At 44.8% G+C, this 22,499-nt stretch overlaps 2 protein-coding genes across 2 annotated transcripts in view; both read left to right on the top strand.

Moving 5' to 3' along the window:
• VDR (vitamin D receptor) overlaps positions 1-19,309 on the top strand; it is a 94,611-nt gene extending 75,302 nt beyond the window's left edge. Inside the window, exons 5-10 of the mRNA XM_050925930.1 lie at positions 12,402-12,586; positions 13,425-13,530; positions 14,721-14,892; positions 15,706-15,857; positions 16,807-16,923; positions 17,840-19,309. Of these exons, the coding sequence (XP_050781887.1) occupies positions 12,402-12,586; positions 13,425-13,530; positions 14,721-14,892; positions 15,706-15,857; positions 16,807-16,923; positions 17,840-18,099 (992 nt within the window). The 3' untranslated portion in view covers positions 18,100-19,309. The remainder of the gene's footprint in view (positions 1-12,401; positions 12,587-13,424; positions 13,531-14,720; positions 14,893-15,705; positions 15,858-16,806; positions 16,924-17,839) is intronic.
• PRR13 (proline rich 13) overlaps positions 1-22,499 on the top strand; it is a 326,900-nt gene that overhangs the window by 73,885 nt on the left and 230,516 nt on the right. The window lies entirely within an intron of this gene.

Raw genomic sequence — 22,499 nt, 5'->3', positions numbered from 1 at the left:
TTTAAACACACAAGATCTGCTACAGCTCCCTTTTAGGCTGGCTTCACTGCTAAAAAAGAGTATCTTTTTAAACCACAGGATAATATTAGCTATCTTGTGGTGAAATCCTGGTGGAGACAAGGTCCTGTAGTTTTACTGTGAGGTCAGCTGTGGGAAGAGGATTGAGCACTGACCTCGCCTAACCACCTAGGTAAATAACAATGATAGGTGCCTTGTCTCCACTAAGGTTTTCCAGCAGAGTGACTATCACATGTTCATTTTCTTGCAGTAAAAAAAGAACACCTCTTTGTCGGTGAAGATGAAGCTTCAGTATTGTCAGCTCATCACAAGTCTTGCAACCTCTGTTGTGTTTTTTCCTCTTTAAAGCCCTGGCTCCGGGAGTCATATGATTATGTAAGACTCTTGGTGTTCGCTTTTAAAAAGAAAGTAGGGTTCTAGCCATCACAGCTGCAGAGAGAAGTTTGAACACCTGAACCCCAGAGGTTCAAACCCAGAAAGCAAGTAAAGACCCCAATATTGATTTATGTTAAAAATCTCATGGTTTTGGCAGGGCCTGACTTGAGTGCTTTAGGTGGGTGGGATGATGCTCTTAAGAGTGAAAGCAGAGGAGCAACACTACTGGGAGCAAGAGAGGTGCTCATTTCCCTTCCATTATACTAGTGCTTTCCCTTACCCAGGAAGGATGATTCATTTAGGGTGAGTTTACAGAGCTCTGGTTTAGTGTTCTGTGAGCGCTAAATGGAAGGGTGTGTTATGGAGAGGATTCTTCGTTCGTTTGCCATGACTAATAACACCCCTGCGTGTCGTGAATACTGCCTGTGTGTGGCCTCAGTTGCACGAACCTCTGATCTTTGCTTCTGCGCTGCAGATTCTGAGGCTACAACCTGGCTGTGCTAGGGCATCTTTGTTTGCTGCTACTTGGGCATTCCTGCTTTCATGGTCTGGTTGCCTGCTCCTAGCTACTGTAACTGCTGTTACTGATTGTTTTTCACCAGTCCCATTCCCACTCCTTCCCTCATTTTGCAAGGCCTTTCTGGCTCTGCCCCTCCCTGTAGACCTTCTCCTCTAACCTGTGGCACGCGTGCCGAAGGCGGCACGCAAGCTGATTTTTCAGTGGCGCTCACGCTGCCCAGGTCCTGGCCACCGGTCCGGGGGCTTCTGCATTTTAACTTAAATTTATATGAAGCTTCTTAAACATTATTTATTTTACATACAACAATGGTTTAGTGATCTATTATAGACGTATAGAAAGAGACCTTCTAAAAATGTTTAAATGTATGACTGGCACGCGAAACCTTAAATTAAAGTGAATAAATGAAGACTTGGCACCCCACTTCTGAAAGGTTGCCGACCCCTGGTCAAGTGCTTTGTAACATTGTCTGTGACAGCAACGTTGGGTGGCTTAGCCTTTTCCAAGGGCTGAGGAATGAGCGTGTTTTGGCTTGCACTTCAGCTTTTTGGCAAGTCCTTCTCCCCTGCCCTCTTTCTTTCATGCTTCCTGTAGCCTGCTGCTGTAAATGTCACTTTCTCTGTCCGTTTCTTCTGCAGCCTGGAGTTTTGCAGTCCTCCCTGGAGAAGAGACCTTCTTCCCTTATGCTTCTCTCACTTTCAAAGGGCCCGATACCGGTAGTTCTCATGGAATGAGATCCACAGGTGGTGATGGCAGCAGCATTGAGGGGTTGGGAGTGACAAAAGTGGCATCAAAGCCATCTGACAGGAGCAGTTTTAGACTATTAGCCTTTCCATCTCTGCAGGCGGTGCTGCTGTTGCTTCTCAGAAGATGTGTCACTGGCAGATGGGCAGTAAAGAGGCTTCCCCATTTTGTGATCCAGTATGAAGCTGGATCCTGTATGTTGCTTTGAAACCCTCTGTTGGGACTGAGTTGCCTTGTGATGTTGCAGGGGGTCAGATTGAGAGATCCAGGGGATCACTCCTGGCCCTCCCATGTGAGATTCTCAATCCTATTTTTGTATTAAATATGAAAAACACTAAGAAGTCCAGGGTACATAGAGTCCTGTGGCAGCTCTGTGATCAGCCCTGTCATGTGGAGTTATGATTCATCAATCTATTTATAAATTTGCATAGTCTTGCATCCTGGAATTGGTCTCTTATACTACCAGTATCTCTTGCCTAACTATGAATCATTGTAAAGTTACCACTGCTTTGGGAGTTTCTATTGTGCTTTGTGTTGCAGATCAGCTGCAAAGTGAACTATAGTCTGGCTGGATTGTGAGCCACCTGATGTGGTCAGTCCCTACTGCCGCCCATCCAGACATGATCCTGAAGACCTAGGCCCTTTCATTTTGCTGTCTTCAATTCTCCTGTTACTGGGAATGTTCTGCCAGCCGCTGACGGGTATCAGACTTGTGCAGAGCCCTCGTGGACAGCAGAGAGTCTGTGTAGTTCTGCAGAAATCTCAGGAAGTATTTGCAGGAAAAGCCACACAAATTGCATGGCAGGAATCCAACTGTGGATTCACAGATAGCACTTGGTCAGTGTGTGCGCCGACAGCCAGGCTGAAGAGCTGGTCTGCTGCCTTTCATTCTGAACAAAATGCCTGAGGGGTGTTAACATAACCCAGTCACCATCCAACACTGAACAGGGATAAACAAGGTCCAGCGTTTGGTATACAGGACCCTAAGCCTGTCTAGTACCATGGCAACGCACCATTTAGAAATCTCTTATTAAAGATAAAGAAAAACAGTTAAAGCACTTGGAATGTAAAGTATTAAACAAGACTTTCATTGTATCAATATTCCTTGTTCCGTTTCCATGTAGCTGGAGAATGGGAAAGAAAAGCCCTAGTTTGACAGTCTCTCAAATGGTAATAACTGCTGGAGCTGTTGCTGCTGTTAGTCTGCTCCTGTTTAATCTCAGGTGGTGCATTTGGGATTCAGCTGCAGCTGGTAGGGGTGGTGGCAATGTTATCTGGATCCCACCTGCTGCCCCAATCGGCTCAGGACACCCCTCAGGATTAAGATAATGGGTGCCAGAAAAAAAGTAGGGGTGGCAGCCTTGATGGTGAAGCTTGCTTCAGTAGCTTCTGTCTGATCTATGTTTCTCCTCACAAAGCCTTTCTTTAAGGACCCAAAAAGGGAGTGATGGGTGGAATATTATTTTGTCCACCAATTAGGCCTAGTTTTGGATCCACCAATTTTGGTTCACTGATTTCTGGACCCACATTTTCTGGTTTACTAAGCAGGATCTTAACGCAGGCCTTGAGTTATATCAGTAGGTCTTTTTGTTTAGACTAATTCAGTTTTCATCTCCTTTTCATACCTTCTCCCTTCAATGTTTGTTAGAGGTTACCATGACATCTTATGAACTTTCGCATACTTTTTACAGTTCACTTTACAATTAGATTAAGCGTATAGGCCCAATTATTGCAACATTGCACCCTTTATAGCTCCATTGTTGATCTGTAGACATGTTTTCCTGGGACCTTTTATATAATCTCTTTGTAATTTAACAATCCTCCAGTCATGCTGTGTGTCCTGTGATGTCACTGACAGCTCTTTAAATGTTTTAATTCCTCTTGCCGTGGTTCTACTGAAGGTAAATCTCTAACAACAAGGGTTTAATGGCTCTATTTTGCCTCAAGTACAAGGCACGTGTGTGAGATTATGCTGTCCTCCATTAGCTGAAATCGTTTCTATGGAAATACTTAATACTTCTCAACCTATGGAAAGCTCAGCTCTAGCGATTCATTTCCTATGCCTTAAGTCTTGCACAGACTGCCAACATGGCAGAAATCTCTCAACCTGAATTCAATATACATCTATTAAAGACAAGCTTTAAAAAATATGTAGGGATCCACTTTTGTTTGTAATAGAAATAATTCCATTGCAATATTTTTAAAGCACCGGTAACTTTTGGACTCTTGCTGAAGTTCTGGCAAAGCACATGGAGCTAGCAAAGCTAATAACGGCTTTCACTGACTGGCAGTTAAATATGAAATTGTGGGTGAGTTACTGCAGATGCGCCACAAGGCCCCCATCCTGTTCCCAGTGACATCAGTAAAGTTTGACATTGACTTCTCTGGAAGCAGGATCCAGCCTCACCGTGTCTAGACTTCCAAAATGCTTAATGCAACAAACAGCACTCCGTTCCGTGACAGAACAAATGAGGAACTCGCTGCTTCATTATTTAGCCTCTTTATAGGGAAAGAAGATCTGGATGGATTACAAAACAGGATTAGGGATTGTAAATTTGCCAGCATGCTCACTTCTGCCAGCACGCTCAAGCAATGAGTTGCAATGCTACAATGAAGTTGCTATCCTTTGGTTAGAATTAAAATTAATCCATTTTGTCCGTGCCTTTTAAAGTTAACATTTTCCACTTTTTAAGCTTTTAAATGGGGCTGATTGGTGATAAGTGTACTATCATTTCCTTAAATCATTCCTGTCTCCAGAACTAACAAGTGTCATTGTGTTAACAATGTGTGGCATGTCACAATCCATCTGGTGGAGGATACAAGAGTAGAAGTTTGCCCTCTGTAGTATTCAGTCATGCCCCCCCACCCGCCCCTGGGAAAGTGTCTGGAAGCTGGTGAATGGATGTATTGAAGCTGAATACAGCAGAATTGTTGCTGAACTGGTTAATTGGTGGCACTCTTAAGCCTAAAGAAAATGGAAGAAATTAAAATGCTACAGTGATGCAGCTGCACTACTTCAGCTGTGCCGCTGTAGTGCTTCAGTGAAGACACTACCTACGCCAATAGGAGGAGTTCTCCTGTTGGCATAGGTAATCCACCTTCTTGAGAGGCAGTAGCTAGGAGAACTCTCCCATGTACCTATCCTTGTTTATGGGGGGAGGGTGGTAGGTCATTTTAATGTGGCACTCAGGTGTGGATTTTTCACACCCCTGAGTGACCATTATACTGACCTGATTTTGTATTGTAGACCAGGCCTAGGACTTGTCATATATAATCCTGGTAGGAGTAGATTTCTTCTAGGCCCTACCTGGCTGGCTTCTTGACAATTATGGTATTTATTATGCCATACTTATATATAGGCTTGGCAGAATTCAATTTTTATTTTTCATATAATTTTGATAGTATCAATGTTTACTTTTAAGCAGTTTTTATTTTTATTGATTTTAAATTTTCACAGTTGAGGACAATTATTGTGGGGGTCAGGTGGGGAAGTCAGACAATTATTTAATGATGGTGGAGTTTGAGTTTACTGGTATTTTGTATATTTTGACACGTGATGTTGACAATTTTTGAGTTTTAATGGTTATAAAGCTTTAACTTTTTGCATCACAACACATACTAAGTTCTCAAGCAGCATTTTTCTTACTTTGCCTACCTGTAAATTGTGGTGGTGGTGGTGGTGGTGGTATTATTGAAATATTGTTGTCGGTTTGTGTGAGTGGTGAAATCGACATTCACCAATTAAAAATCTATTCCTTCCAAGCCTAGTTATCTAGTACAGTAATACCCAGTAACCCTGTCAAGATTATGCATCTGAAGAAGTGGGCTGTAGCCCACGAAAGCTCATGCTCAAATAAATTTGTTAGTCTCTAAGGTGCCACAAGTACTCCTGTTCTTTTTGCAGATAGGGACTAACACGGCTGCTACTCTGAAACCAATCAAGATTGATGCCCAATAGCATTGTGTGGTGTTCATTCTTTTGAAGAATCTGGTACAGCTCCTTTGGTTGTGACTCAGTGGTCTCCAATTAACCCTATGGGGAATTTAGAATTAATTTTTGCTCGTTTGCAGAGAGCCAGCACTTCAAGCCACTCATAACCTCTCAGATGGGGCTGAGGTGGTGCATAGACCTCTTGTTCCTTTGCACAGGGGTGAGTTTCACTAATAGTGTGTAAGGGCTTTCTGAGCTTCCTCACCATAATAATGTCATTCTCTTGCAAATCTGACCTAAGAATCCTGGTCTGTAACTACTGTTTAGGCACCTAAGTAAGGACTGGCTATTCAGACACTAATCAAAATTCAGCACTTGCATGACAAAGGAGCTGATGGAAAAAATGGGAGGTTTTGATAAACTCTGGTCCATTGTTGGTACTGAGCACACTGAACATCTGGCTCTATATGCTGCTTGGATTGTTCTCCCCAGGGTGATGTGGTCCCTTTTCCTTGTAAAAGGGTGTGATACCTTGCCATTGCTCCATGAGCACTTTCCCCTGGGGCACATATAGCTTCTCTGAGTGCATCTGAATACCCATTCCCATGCTCCCCCAAGTATCTATTTTCCTTCTTAAGAGTGTTTTTTGTGAGTGTTACATGGTAACCTTGCCCACTGTCCTGACTAAGTGGATATTCACCCACGAAAGCTCATGCTCCAAAACGTCTGTTAGTCTATAAGGTGCCACAGGATTCTTTGCTGCTTTTGCAGATCCAGACTAACAGGGCTACCCCTCTGAGGCCATGGCTACACTGGCACTTTACAGCGCTGCAACTTTCGCACTCAGGGGTGTGAAAAAAACACCCCCCTGAGCGCTGCAAGATACAGCGCTGTAAAGCGCCAGTGTAAACAGTGCCACAGCGCTGGGAGCGCGGCTCCCAGTGCTGCAAGCTACACCCGTAGAGGATGTGGAGTACATGCAGCGCTGGGAGACCTCTCTCCCAGCGCTGCGACCACACTCGAAACTTCAAAGCAAGTGCAAGTGTAGCCATACCCTGATACTTGTCCTCCTAATCTCATTCTCTATCACTGTTAAGCACCTACCTACCCTCTTAATCATTTCACCCATAACTGTGGAGTGGTGATCATTTTAATTTTACTACCACTCACTGGCTTGTATTGTCTTGAAAGATCTTTTATCTCTCTCTCTGGACTGATGAGTGCCATGACTTTGCAGGCTGATAATGGAAATGCAGAGATCTAGGTAGCATAGGCCCACATTTCAAAATAGATCCCTTGATTTGTGCTACCTTTCGGTTGATCTCCACTAGGATTTCAAGGTGTTAGCTAGCATGTTCTAAAATGCTAGTGTGGACAAAGCAGCATCAAACACACTAGCTAACACATTCTCACACACCTTTTAAATCCTAGGCTAATGTTCACTGCAGAGAAGTTGTGCATCTTCGTTGAGAGAGCTATCTACCCCGTGCCCCCCTCATGTGGGGCTGACGTGGAAAACCTACATCAAAATAAACCTACCTGTGCTTTGTCTCTGCTATCATACTGTAAAAATCCTAGTAATCTCCTTTTTCTGTCTTCACTGCACAGCTGTAGTCAGGACAAAGCTTTTGTTCAGCTTAGCTTGATGTTTCTGTTTTCTAGCTCTTCTACCTGCTAACCAAAGCAAGCTGTGTACTTGTAATTTAACATTGAAGAGTAAAGATTCACAGCCCTCAAAAAGCTTGTTTGTCTCAGGAGATCTTAACTTTGCCCACTACTTTTATTTCTTTATATTTGCAGATATCTGATTCTAGCAATGCATCTACTAGTCCTAAAGCCCCTTCCCCTGCTAATTCTTTAGCAGTTTCCCATTAAAATGTAGCAGTCCTCACTGTGCTATTGAAGGCTGCATATTAAAGAAAAATTTGTAATTGTCAGTCTTTTATTCAGGTTAATTTGTAAACAAAAAATGATTTTACAAGAACACATCCCTTAAGAACTAATAGTAGTATTCTAATTGCTAATGTAACCCTCTGGCCTGAAATGTTCAGTTAGCTGCCTCCTAGATTTTAAATAATTTTTGAGGCATGTAGAGTGTTATGCAACTTCAAAAAAGGTATTGGAAAAATACCAGCGGCTAAACCCTGAGGCTATAACTGAAGGCTACATAGCACTGGTATTGTACCTTACATTACATCGGAGTACAGCTACATCCAGTGTATTGCTTCTCTTTTTCTTGCCAAACCTTTCATTCCAAACTCCACCTTAACCTACCAATGTGGAATATTCCTGCAACCTAATGTCGGCAAAAAGCCTCCAGTCATAAGATAAATCTTTTTTTTTAAATTTGTTAATGATAGGTTAAAAGACTATTAATGTCATGACGAATGTGAAATTCTTCTTCCCTATATTTAGGGTTTATTACCTACTCTTCAAGGTTATTTGTTCTGCTGAGTTATGTCGATGTATTAAAACAGTACCTGTCTATTACTGTTTGGCTTTGAGTTTAAGTATAGATGGAAAAAAAAAACACCTGTGGTTGCTATCCTAATCTCTATCAAAAGATAAAATAAGCTGATAAAATCTCTATGCTGCTTATGCCACAGGGTTTATAATAATCTTGTGATTAAAAGCAATGTAGTTGTGGTTTTAAAACTCTTCCACTGGTTATATTTTTCACGTGCTTGGAGCGTTTTAATTAAGGTACCGTTTGAGCTGAAGTAGCTTGTGCTTTTTTCTCACCCCAACAGTAAATTATCTGGAGTAATCTTTGTGGAATTCTGTGGGGTCTCTTTTTAGTTGTGCTATAAGATTTATGACTCGCTCATAGCTCAAGAACAACTGTAAGAACGAGGTTTTGAAAAGAAACTCAGCACCAACTATTGAAGCTAACATTTTCAAAACAGCTCATTTCCAATTTCAGCACCTAAATAAATTGCCAGACTTTCAAAAGTACTTTGCATCCAGCAGCTTCTCTTGCTCAGGTGCTCAGCTCTTTGAAAACCCAGCTATAAACCTAATCCTCTCCTTGTTCTCTATGGGAAAACTTGGGTTTCATTCAGAGCCTGGTACTACAGGTGCTGAACACCCTCAACTCCGACTTCAGGGACAGTGGAAGATGTTAAGCACATTGCAGGATTAGGCCCATTGCCATTTTTGCAAAGATTTTATTTGGAAAGAACAAGGCATGTAAAGGTTTAGAAAATCTCTTGTCCCACGTGCGCTGTACGGGACCTTGAATGGTTCATCCACAATATGCTGGCTAGACTGCATGCACACTGCCTTGTGGGTGTTACCCCAGGAGCAAACACATCTGAAATAGTGGTACATAGTCAATATTCATAATTTCACATCCAATAACAGCACATACCATCCAACAGGCTATCAATATTCAACAGATCAAGACTTTTAGAATGATCCCTGACAAGGCATACTTTGCACAAAACATATAATTATATCACCATGGTAAATATGGGGATACTAGGGCGTTGCTCTGGGGTACAGAACATCACAGTCTGTATGTTGAAATCTAGGCAAGTGTGTTTGATAGCTAGAAACTAGTACTGTCCATACATAGTACTGAGATGGCAAAATTAATATTCCGAATGGTAATATACATATGTGGAAAGGGTACAAGCTATGGTCAAAGGAAGAACAATGACTTGAATTTCCTGAGTTTTGTGGAACTAGAATCTCAAACATAATGTTCCTTTGTTTTCAGCCAGTGCAAAGTATACTGGTTTAAGTCCTGGAAATTGCCAAGATCAATCCTAGGCCGGAGCCAAAAAATCACTATTTGATTGAGGGACCAGTAATGGGTTTAAAGACCAGTGATCAGAAAAAATGTGATTGACTTTTGTTTGCCAAAATAGCTGTGCCTCTTCAATCAGTGCAGAATCCTGATCTGTACGAAGGCCCCAAATCAGCAAATCGTTTCAGCTCATGCGTCAGTCTCGCTAAAAGATGTGCTTAAAGCTACGCGTGTGCTTAGGCCTAGATTCAGCAAGGCAGTAAGTATATAGAGCTGAGTCTTTTAGGAACCCTCCTCATTCTGATAAGTGAGTTTTAAGCCGATACTTAAATGTTCGTTTTAAAAAAATCCCATTAAAATCTGCTGCTGTTTACTAATAGTAAGTTTAACTGTGAACAGGGCATGGCTTATGTTCATAGCACATTCAGGTAGCTTTTGCTGAACAAATATTGCCCAGTATACTGTAACTGAACTGTGCACACTTGCTCACATTAATTTATGCAATCAGAGAAGGAAATGCTGCCACTTCTCTGAACAACAGTATCTGCAGAGTGTAATGCAAACCCTTCCTGACCATAAAACTATAAATCAGGTGTGGCCAACCTGTGGCTCTTCACATGCCTTGTATAGGCACCAACTCCGGGGCTGGAGCTACAGGCACCAACTTTCCAGTGTGCCGGGGGGTGCTCACTGCTCAACCCCTGGTTCTGCCAGAGGCCCTGCCCCCAATCCACCCTTTCCTATCCCCTCCCCTAAATTTTCCGTGCCCTCACTCACCACCACCACCACCCCAAGCCTCCTGCGGGCCACGAAACAGCTGATTGTGAGGTGGGGGAGTGAGAGGGAGGCGCTGATCGGCAGGGCTGCTGGTGGGTGGGAGCAGGCGGGGGGAATGGGACTGATAGGGGGCAGCTGATGTATTACGGTGGCTCTTTGGCAATGTACATTGGTAAATTCTGGCTCCTTCTCAAGCTCAGGTTGGCCACCCCTGCTGTAAATTGTCAGTGTTTTTCCAAGAGAGATTGAGAATCTGCCTTTTGCATGCTACCATGCCTGTTCAGAGTAATGCATGGGGCATTTTAATTACAAGTCTAGAATTCTCTTCAGGAGTTTTGGTGATGCAATAAAGCACAGAAGTGAAACCTGATGAGACATTTTGGGGGTGGGGAAAAAGAAATGGAAAAACTTGCATTGTACGTGTGAAAAAGATTTACTGTACTTTCAGTTTATTAAGTCACTTTTTTTTCCACTCAATTCCTTTAAAAGTTAATTTCACAAGAATGTGGAGGAGTTTGTTGCTGTCTTCTAAAAATGTAAGGACCAAAATGTAGGGCTGTTGAAGACTTGCAAAAAGGGCTCTAGTTCGTCTTTTAGTATATATGTCATCTTCCTAAATTGTTAGGATGTAAACAGTACGTGAAATTGGCTCTTCAAAAGACTCTAGATCACTGAACATCTTGGGCTTTTTCCTGTTGATGACCTCTTGAACTTCTTTGTTAGTGCCTAGCAGCTCTGATGCATTTTAATGTAGAATGTAGGAATTGTGGAGTTACAGACTGAATTCTCCTATGATCGGGAAGAGCATTCAGCACACACACACAGGACGTTCAATCTGATCCTTCCTCCCCTTCTCAGAGCTCCCTGAAGTAGGAGATTCCCATTCTGCTAGAGTGCTCCCGCCCCCCGCCCAGGGCTGTCACAGCCGGCAGAGGAGCATGGAGTTCTGCCTGAGGAAGGGGCTGGGTACCACACTGCATAGTTCTTTAGCAAATACTTTTTTAAAAAAATATCGTATGTGCCTTGGGATAGAACATGCTAAGGCAGCAGGTTTCAAACAAAAGAAAGTACTTATCTTCACATGACACGGGGTCAACCTGTGGAACTCATTTCCATGGAATGTTGTGATGGCCAAAAGTATAACTTGGTTCCAGAAAGATAATGAAGGCTAGCACCATCAATGGCTATTAGCCAAGATGGTCTGGGATGCATCCCAGGCTCCAGGTGTCCGTAAACTTCCAACTGCCAGGAGCTGGGACTGGATGACTGGGATGGACCTCTCAAAATTGCTCTGTTCTATTCATTTCCTCTGAAGTATCTGGCACTGGCCATTTTGAGAAGACAGGATACTGGGCTAGTTGGGCCATAGTTCTGACCCAGTATGGCTGTTCTTATGTTCTTAATATCAATTGCAGGATCTAGGCATTGAGTGAGCAAAGAGATAAGGTGGGTAAGGTGATATCTTTTAATGGACCAACCTCTGTTGGTAAGAGAGACCAGCTTTTGATCTTACACTGAGCTCTTTGGGTCTGAGCAAGGTAGTCTGCACACTTTTGGGGGGCTCTCCACAGAAGTTCACCCACATGCAACAAGCTGCAAGGGTGGAGTCTAGAACAGCGGTCGGCAACCTTTCAGGAGTGTTGTGCCGAGTCTTCATTTATTCACTCTAATTTAAGGTTTCGTGTGCCAGTAATACATTTTAACATTTTTAGAAGGTCTCTTTCTATAAATCTATAATATATAACTAAACTACAGTTGTATGTAAAGTAAATAAGGTTTTTTTAAATATTTAAGAAGCGTCATTTAAAATTAAATTAAAATGCAGAGCCCCCCCGGACCAGTAGCCAGGACCCACAGTGTGAGTGCCACTGAAAATCAGCTTGTGTGCTGCCTTTGGCACGTGTGCCATAGGTTGCCTGCCCCTGGTCTAGAACATGTATGGTGATGCCAAAATTCCTCACATCTCTCTTTCTCATTCCATCGAACACTGGACCGAATGCTTTCCTAGGATTATGGGAGATATGACATTGCTGAATCAGGCTTTAAATAGCATCAGGAAGCGGTGACTTGCTAATTCAGGGGATTTAAAACAAGAGGAAGAAAATACAGGTTTAATTATTAAGTAGCAATACGAAAGGGACAGGGTATTGTCTCAAAAGTGAGCTCCAGAGTAATCTACTGCAATGACTTTTGGTTTCAACCAGTTTCTAGGTATTTGTAGATAATTCCAGGATGTTGGTTTTTGATTATTGTTCATTCTCTTCCCCTTGCCACATGTTTGTAAACAGTCATTCTGACAGATGAGGAGGTCCAGAGGAAGAGAGAGATGATAACAAAGCGGAAGGAGGAGGAGGCTCTTAAAGAGAGCATGAAGCCCAAATTATCGGAGGAGCAGCAAAGAGTCATTGACATTCTTCTCGAGGCCCATCGCAAAACTTATGACCCAACCTACTCTGACTTCACCCAGTTCCGAGTATGTTCCAGGACCTGCTTTCTCTCCCTTAGCTCTTCTGTGCCGAAGACTTCCCGACTGCTGTTACTAGGAGGACCTCTGCTGGTGGTAGAAGGCTGTGCCATAATTCTAATAGATAAGCTAAAGTAGTTGTCTCTACCTCTTCCATACCATGACCCAGTGTCGCAACGTAAAGTTTTGAGACCTTCCTCCTAACTAGTCATATGGGAAAGGAAGGTAGTCATGACCCCCTGAATCTTGTTTATGACCCCACAGATTCAGAATGTGTGATCTTAGAGCACTAACTATCAATGAAAGTGTCCATGTGCTGTTCTCCCAAAATGCCATTCTGTCTATATACTTGGGGCTCAGAATCTTGCCACAAATGACAGGGGCAACTGTCAATCCCTGGAAGGGTTTAAATCAAGACTGGATGTCTTTCTAAAAGACTTAGAGCTCTAACAGAAGCTGTGGCTTTGAATCAGAAATTACTGGGTGAAGTTCTCTGTGGCTGGTGTTATGCAGATCAGATCATAGGCGCCAACTTCCCCTCTTTCACGTGGGTGATTGACCCTCTGCCCCGCCCCCACTCTACCCCTTCCATGAGGCGCTGCCCTGCCCCACCCCTTCCCCAAAGTCCCCGCCCCAACTCTGCCCCCTTCCTGCTCCTATTCCAACTCCTTCCCCAAATCTCTGCCCCAGCCCTGCCTCTTTCCCACCTCCTCCCCTGAGCGCACTACATTCCTGCTCCTTCCTCCCCCTCCCCCACGGAGTATGCTAACAGATCCCTAAATGTCCCCCTCAAGGATTGAACTCACAATCACTGAGCTATCCTTCCCCCCCCCGAATTCTGTTCCAGCCTCCGGTGAGAGCCAACTCAAGCAAAAGAATAACTAGATCATCATCGGTCCTAACGCATGGCTCCTCATCAGAAGACTCTTCAGATACCTTCAACTGTTCTCTAGGTATTATATGTGCTACTGGATTACTCCCCTACAAGTGATAGTCACACGGATAAATCAGACTAGGGATTTAAGCAATTTGTGGGTTTTTGAAATAACGGTTATTTTGACACAGTTTGTCAGTTCTGACTCTTCATATCCTTCATTTAAGAAATGAAACCCCTTCCCCCACAACTCTGCCAAACACTTAAATACATACCTAACAGTAAGCACGTGCATGGTCCCATTGAAGTCCAGTGGGATTGCTCATGTGTTTTAAAGTTAAGCGTGTTAAATGTTTTGTTGGATCATAGCCTAATTCCACATTTGGTTCAAGCAAATACCTTTGCATTAACTACTGTGCATTTCTGCTCCATGCTACGCCAGTCCACTGGTGCTGCAGATTTCAGAGAGCAAAAGAGAACCTGGCTCAGAGGAGGGGTGGCTGATTGGGATGCTACAGAAAGCAGGAGACCACCATGGGAGGGGGTTTGCTTTAGGTGGAGACCACGTGGAAAGGAAGCCAGAGATGGAGAGGAACCCCAAGAGGCCTGACTGGGAGGGGTTTGCTGTAGGTGTGTGGCTTTGTTGAACAGGAGGGAGCTGTGGGGGTAAGTAGGGAGAGGATAGCACATAAGTAAACAGCTGGGGAATGGGGTGAGGGGAGAGCAGGGAGCAGAAGACCGGCTAGGAGTAAATAGTTGCAGGGGTGGTATCGGAGCCGGGGGATTAGAACACAGGAGATATTGGCGCCTGGGTGTGGGGTGCAATGGGGTGATGTGAGTTACTAGGCAAGGTGGGGATATAGACTGCTGGGAGGCAGATAGTGATGGTGCCAGGTGAGAGATGTGGGTGAATGTGATGCAGATTCTCAAAATAAATAGAGTTTGATTCCCAAATTCTCGTAATTGTGCCACAGCGGCTCCTGGAGTCTCCTTTCCCAAGGACAGCAGAGATCCCTGTAGCGTCAGTCAGCTCACTCAAACACAGATTGTTGCATACTCTTCCTTTCTCTTACTTTTGCTAAGATACTCCCTGGCCTAAGCCCCCAGAGGGCAAGGTGCAGGTGGTGCCCATGGACTGGGATAGATGTTCTGGTTGTGCAGTTTATTTTGACTCTCCATTCTTGGTTGATTTTCATCCTGAAGAACAAACTTCCTATCATAGGGAAACGGTGCAGCCAAGATAAATACCAACCTCTTTCCCCTCTGCAGAGTGTGTAGAGAACAGAATGTTTTCCAACATGGCACTCAATGAGGACTCTGACAGAAGCCCTCCCATGGACATTAACCTCTCGCACCTCTCCATGCTACCTCACCTGGCTGACCTCGTCAGCTACAGCATACAGAAAGTGATTGGCTTTGCAAAAATGATCCCAGGGTTCAGGTAAGGATGGGTTTGTTCCCAGGAGTTTTGGCAGGCGTTGCTTTGATTTTTTTGGTTGAAATCACTCTGCGTCTTTCCTGCTTTATGCTGCTTGTTCATTTTCCTAAACTTGTCTCATCTCTACTGCTGCCTTAAGTCCAAGCGTTCTTCTTTCTTGATCCTTCTACAGCTCAGCACCACCTCCACCGAAGCCATCACTGACTCTTCTCTTCCTGTTGCTTCCCTAGCCTTATCTACAATGGCCCTAATGCAGCACAGCACTTGAGCACTTGCCTGACTTTAAGAATGTGTGAGCCTTTTTGTTCTGCTTCTGTACAGTGCCTAGCGACTGTGACCAGAGCTCATAGGTGCCACTGCGACACAAATAATTTTTTAAAAGATGATCGTCATTTCTGTGAGAAACACAGGGAAATACCAGCTTTTCAAATAGGAATGGCAATGGGGAAGTTGTTTTCACAATTATAAGGGGATATTGCAAGTGAGTGAGACTAATTCCAGGTTACAAAAAAAGCTATACAAGGTCCCTTTTCCCAACTGTAACTCCCTTAAGCATTTCATCCTGGGTGAACTGCAGTATCTGCAGTTTAAGTTCATCCAATTTCCAAATGACCCACCAAAGGGAATTTTGGACTTTATTCTACTTCTTCTGTGTTTCTGTAGTCCAAAAAGGCTGCATTTGGAGGTGAGCCAGAAGACATTATCTGTATGGCTGGCATTTGGTTGCAGGTCCATTCATGATCTAACTGGAGGGTTGGAGTTAGGTTTACTTGAAGTCTCACTGATTACTGTCTTCCCCTCCCTTCCAATGTTCAGGGATCTGACAGCAGAAGACCAGATTGCCTTATTGAAGTCCAGCGCCATTGAAATCATTATGCTTCGTTCAAACGAGTCGTTTTCCTTGGAGGATATGGCATGGTCATGTGGAGGCAATGAATTCAAGTACCAAATCGATGACGTTACCCAAGGTAAATTAGCTCTGGCTACCCCTGTATCCAAAGCATGGCATGGGTCCGTGGCAGCTTTGTTGCTTGTTGAAGGTTAATACATTTGTCTGGATCTTATTTCCCCACCCTTAACATAGAATTTTTGCATTTAATGTAATTTAATACCACTTTGGGGATGCAAATTGAGATCTGCACCAAGTCAAGAAATGCAAAGTTAAGGTGATGTTAGCTGGGATTGGCATGTAATTCATCCCTGGGCAGAGCCCTAGCACAAGGCCCTCACACCCCTTACATTCTACTTGAGCCCCAGGGGGCTCGTACATTTAACAGCCTAACTAGTCATCTGAAAATAATATCCATTAGAACAGCGATAGGCAACTTGCGGCCCGCACACGGCCTGTCAGGGTAATCTGCTGGTGGGCCGCCAGACACTTTGTTTACATTTGCATGGCTGCCCGCAGCTCCCAGTGGCTGTGGTTCGTTGTTCCTGGCCAATGGGAGTTGCGGAGGTGACGCAGGCCAGGGGGGAAAAGCCAAAGCCCAAAGGCTTTAACCCCAGGCAAGGGTCCTGTAACCTCAGCCCTGCCACCCAGGGCTTTGGCTTTGGCACCAGGCCCCAGCAAGTCTAAGTCAGCCCTGGCGACCTCATTAAAACTTGGTCTTGACCCACTTTAGGGTCCTGACCCACAGTTTGAGAACCACTGGTCTGGAAGTACCTATGCAAAGAGAATATCTGATAGAGGGATCCTTAGACTTCATTGGACAGACTTTGTCACACTGTCTGGAGTGGCTCACGGCTGTGAGTGTCTACCTCAGGCCAGATGGTCAGAAAACAGGGCAGACACTCCCAGTTGCAGATATCCTTGATATCTCTGGCTTTATTTTCACTTAGCAGTTGACTTTTAGGAGATCTGAATTCCTAGAGGTAGAAAAGACTGTTCTGGAGGATGTTCTGTGTTTTGTCTTTTAGCTGGTCACAATCTGGAACTGCTAGAACCACTTGTGAAATTTCAGGTTAGCTTAAAGAAGTTGAACCTTCACGTAGAGGAGCATGTGCTCCTGATGGGCATCTGCATCCTCTCCCCTGGTAAGAGAAACTTGAACTGTCTGCTTGTTCCATGCTCAGAGCCAATAACCAATAGCTGTTTTTATCTGTAGCGAGGAAGTGGGGCTGCTGCCCTCAGCCAGGGCCTATAAAGCTAACCACCAACCATCTATAGGAGCCTGATCCAAGCCCAAGGAAGGCACCGCAGCCCTCACACCCACTGCTGAGTCAGGGATCAAGAAATTTAGAATCAAACATGGTTTGCCCAGGTGCTGTGTGTGGGGCTACAACTTAAAACCATTCGGAGACTGATGCTAGTGCACAACAGTGACTCCCTTATCGAATGGAGCATTTCGCTGGGAGCATGACACCAGTGCTCTGGGATCTGTGCTGACTGCCTAACGGTTTCCCTGTGGATTTCAAGGTGTCAGTTGTATCCTGGATGAGGGATCGCGTCTCTCCTTGTGCCATACTGCCACAGCGGCTATCAGCAGGGGCCACCCAAGCTGACTCCCCCTCTTATAAAAGAGAGGGGGCAGCTGACAGTGCGTTCCATGTGAGAGCTCTGCGATTCTGGAACTTGCTTCCCTACTTAGTCTGAAATAGCACCCGATTTAGTGGCATGCTGCCAAAAACCTCTGTTTGAGGTTCCTAACTGAGTGAGGGGAAAGGTGTTTTCAGTGGGTGTCTGGCTGGTGGGTTGTGTTGAAATGATGATGTAATGCAGCTGAGTCTGACATGTGGCAGTAACGATCGGACACCTAGAGCCTGGCATAGGTGTGCATCCTGCATTCTTTTAAATAAACAAGAGGCAATAGCAAGAAATGATGGAAATGGGCTGGAAGGAACTGGAGAGGTCATCCCCCCTGCACTGAAGCAGGATTATGCTTAGAGCATCCCGGCAGCACTAATCCGCTAAACCTTTCACATGACATGAATTGCTTGCTTTGATTTCTAGACCGCCCTGGCTTGCAGGACACTTCTCTGGTGGAGTCCCTCCAAGACCGCCTTTCCGAAGTCCTGCAGACCTACATTCTGTGCAAACACCCTCCCCCGGGCAACCGCTTACTCTATGCCAAGATGATCCAGAAGCTGGCAGACCTGCGGAGCCTGAATGAGGAGCATTCCAAACAGTACCGCTGCCTTTCCTTCAAGCCAGAGCACAGCATGCAGCTCACCCCGCTGGTCCTTGAGGTTTTTGGCAATGAAATCTCCTGACTTCAGACGCAGGACAGCACACCCAGAAATAAAGGGATAAGTCAGCCCGGTGAGCGGAAGGGTGTGACCCTTAACCAGGGTTTGTATATAGACACCATTTAGTTTCACACTACTGGAGAAGACTGTTTTTTCTGCACATCTTCAGTCACCTGGTTTGGCTTGCTGCAGAGCAGCAGCCAACCCAGCTAAGCTGCTTTTTTTTTTTTCCCAGCGAGTAGCTTTTCCACTTGCCTTTCTTCTGTAACCAGCTCACATATCCCTTCATGGCTGTTTCAAGGCTGCCTTCAGATTGGGGCCTTCTTGAAACCACCACTTTTTTTGGGCTTGGTTTACAAAGTAAAAATTGAAATGTCAGGCCACTAGTCGGGAGGAAATGACTGAGATTTCATGTGTGAGCATAGAATTCAGGGCTTCAATGAATCCCTAATGCTGTATGTGGAGGGAGAACAGTTCTCTAGTTACTCCTATCCCTGCCTAAAGCCTCTGCCCAAGTGCTTTTGGCGCACAGTTGCTGGCTCATTCCACCCCAGAGCCGGCTGAATGATCCCAGCATATGCCTCCACCCCCTCCACAACTGGCTACAAAGTATAGAAATATCTTAGTCTCTAGATAAATAGGAAAATGCACTTAGGGAACAATTTCTGTATCTCTGAAAGAAATCTCCATTTGCCTGCTGTGTAGAACCTGAAGATCTCGGAAGCAATGACACATTGTGGTTTGTGTCCCGCTGTTAATGTGACAGGAATGAATGGATATTTGTAAGGTTTCTAGTCTCTCGGGTGCTCTGAGAGGTGTAGCCAGACTGGAAGTGGTCTCTGTGATAGAGTGAAGACTGTCTCTTGTGCTCCCGGGATGGATAGCTAAAAGCATGAAAATCCATGCTAATCAACACGCTGTACCATTTTTGTTTCAATGTTGATGTTGCCAGCTGTTGAGGTGAGATATCAGATAATCACTTGGGAATAAAAGATCCCTTTCAGCCTGTGGGGTGGCCAGTGGTGTGGTTTCCAGGCCTTGGAGTCTGCTGGACAGTTATCAAATAGCTTCTTAACAGATTATTTGCCAAGCCTGTTAAATATGCAACATCTTGGAAAAACTCAGTAAGAATCAAGTGGGGAAGGATTAATCTCATATCTTCCTGCCCTGAAATGTCCTGTTTGCAGCAAGATTTCAGTCTTTACGAAAGGAGTCCTAGTTTCTTAGAACTAAGAAATAGACTCATAGACTTTAGGGTCAGAAGGGACCAATATGATCATCTAGTCTGATCTCCTGCACAAAGCAGGCCACAGAACCCTACCCATACACTTCTATAACAAACCCCTAACCTATGTCCGAGTTATTGAAGTCTTCAAATTGTGGTTTGAAGACTGCAAGCTGCAGAGAATCCACGAGCAAGTGACCCATGCCCCACGCTGCAGAGGAAGGCGAAAAACCTCCAGGGCTTCTGCCAATCTGCCCCAGAGGAAAATTCCTTCCCGACCCCAAATATGGCGATCAGCTAAACCCTAAGCATGTGGGCAAGACTCACCAGCCAGCACTCAGGAAAGAATTCTCTGCAGTAACTCAGATCTCACCCCATCCAACATCCCATCACAGACCACTGGGCATACTTACCTGCTGATAATCAAAGATCAATTGCCAAAATTAAGCTATCCCATCATAGGGCAGGGGCAAAGCAGCCTATAAGCTGTGCATAGCATTGCATCACAGTCAATTAAGGCCTGAGATGAGCCCAGTCTTTCATCCTGAATTCTCCAGAGTTTTCCTGTGCTATGCAGGAGTCCTGCTCTCAATGCACTACAGGACACAGACTCCTTGTCCCTTGTGCTAGGCCCTGTACAAGCATAGGAAATGATAGGGGCTAGCGATCGCATCCATTTTGGAGAGAAGTAGGTATACACTCCGGCGCCTCCAATAACGGCAGGTCAATCGCTGTTAAGAGGGCAAGAATGATTGCAGAAAAATCTGCCAGCCAAGGAAAACCAAACGACGCAAGAGCAAAGAAAATCCCTCTAGTTCAGTCCCTCTTGCGTCAGTTGTTGGGTGCACAGAGGACGTTTGGGGTCAGGTTCTGTTTTGTGTACTAGGAAAATTACCTTCCATCTGCTAATGTGCTGCCACCGCCGCCTTTGTAAACAAGTTGCTCATTTTCCTAATGCTAAAGAATCAGAGTTGGGCTTTGAATCTCTGTGTTCGTGCTTCTCTGTTGGGTGGCTACAGCATGGCAATGGTGTTGCTTTCTCTGTCTTTTGCACTAATGTGGGAAAGTTTGTGTTGCACCCTATATAGTTCTCAGGAAGTTGCCAGTTTCCTTTTTTTTTTAAAAAAAGTTATTTCATAATTCTAGAAGAAACTCAGCCTGCAGTACTCACTAACTGGTGACTTCAGAGAGCAGGGATGCCACAAATATATTCTTATGGGTTATGTGAAATCAGGGTATTTCTCTTGTTTAAATTATGCTTTTGCTCTGATTCCTGTGTATTGACTTACGCCTGAAATGCCAACTGTCTCCGCTGTGCTCACTGCCCCACGGCTCTGCAAGAGGGAGCCCTAAATAATGATGTTTAATAAAATGAATTGATTAAATATAAATAGGAAAACCTCATTACTGAGTAAACTTTCCAGAAAGCTGAAGTTGAGATTGGCATAGGGGACCCGGCATGTCATCCACTTTTTAGGCATCTCAGTACTTGAATGTCATTTTAAAAGTGCATAGTTCAAGTGCATGTCTGTACACAGGGCCGGCGCTTCCATTTAGGTGACCTAGGCGGTCGCCTAGGGCACCAGGATTTGGGAGGGCGGCATTTTGCCGCCCTTGGCAGCAATTCGGCGGCGGGGGGTCCTTCCGTGCTCCGGGTCGTCGTCGGCAATTCTGCGGAGGGTCCTTCACTCGCTCTGGGACCCACCGCTGAAGCGGCCCGAAGACCGGGAGCGCGGAAGGACTCCCCGGCCGCAGAATTGCCGCTAACGACCGGGAGTGCGGAAGGACCGCTGCCTAGAGCGCCAAAAATCCTGGCGCCGCTCCTGTCTGTACAGCACAGGGTATGTTGGGACACAGCACCATGAAATGCAGATGTTTAAGCCTCTATATAGAATCTTCAAAGGGAAGCCAAAATAATTCCTCCCATCAGGGTAGAAAAAGGCTGTAGGAATGATAAGTAAATCCCTGGACATATTGTGGTAAATAAGAAACCCTGAGACTGCTTTGCTTTTATCTTTGATTGCAATCTCTCTTGGTCCGCTGAGTGTCGCTAACACAGCATGAATGAAAGCAGTTCCTTGGCAAGAGTGAAGTGCCTTGAGCGTAGGTACTGCACAGTTAACCTTTTCGCTGTCTGCCTTTCTGAGTCTTGCCCATCTGAAATATCGCTCACTCAGATCCAAGGAATTGATCTCCTCCGTGGGCTCTGCACTTGTTTGAGAAGCCGTGGGATGGCAGTTCCCCCTCCTCAGAGACAATCACTGTGTTCTTTAATACCGTTGTCACCTTCACTTGAAATCAGTGCCTTAAATATAGACGTCTTGTTGCTGAATCTAATGTACCTGTACGCTTGTGTGGTGCGTCTTTTAACCTCAGTTGATTCTCCCTTTTGTTTGATTCCACGGTATGTGTAACTCCCCTGTGTTTGTGTCCTGCAAGCTGCCCAGTTCTGCCCCTCAGTCTTGTCTCCCCCACCTCTAACCCTGGCTGTCTCCTTGGGCCTGCTCACTCTGTGTTTCTGGAGAAAATCCAGCCCCCGGGAGAACTTGCTCTTTGCTGCCTCAGCTCTGTTCTCTGCCTTGTCAAATGACTCTACTTCTCCTTCAGTTTGTCTTGCCTCAGCCCTGCTAATTTTCTTCGAAGGCAAAATTAGCACTGTTCACCCCGTGGGCCAGTTGTCCCTTTTCTTCCCCCATTTTCGAGCTTCTCCTTTAATCCTGCCTCTGACTCCAAGCTGGCTAGAAAATTGGTGGCGGGGGGTATTGACGTTTTTTATTTTTTAAAAAATAGTTTAAATTTTCCCATGGAAAATTTTGACTCTTCCTCAAAAATCCAAAAAAGTATTTGACTGACAACGGAAGAGTTGAAATTTCTCCCAGGATGCAAACATGAAATTTATAGTCAAAAATACAATTTTATTTGAAAAAACTGCTTCAGAAAACTCTCAACCAGCCATACCCTGATTGCACACCCCCTTCTCCTCTCACTTTGGCTTGCTCCTTCTGTGCCTATCCTTTTGGCAACCAAATGATATGGCAATCTCCTGTTCTGAAGGGGGATAAAAACCTTCTCTTCACCAGCCACTGGACAGGATGGTGCCAGATGGGATGGAAAACTACTCAATATCCCGCTGTCAAGACAACTGCTCCTTTCACAAATTCCTTCACTGGCTTCCTCCCAAGGTCCTCATCCTCCCGTT

The sequence above is a fragment of the Gopherus flavomarginatus genome, chromosome 16 (genome assembly GCF_025201925.1).
Source record: "Gopherus flavomarginatus isolate rGopFla2 chromosome 16, rGopFla2.mat.asm, whole genome shotgun sequence".
NCBI classification, from domain to species: Eukaryota; Metazoa; Chordata; order Testudines; family Testudinidae; genus Gopherus; species Gopherus flavomarginatus.
This window is presented reverse-complemented; position numbering and strand designations above follow the sequence as displayed.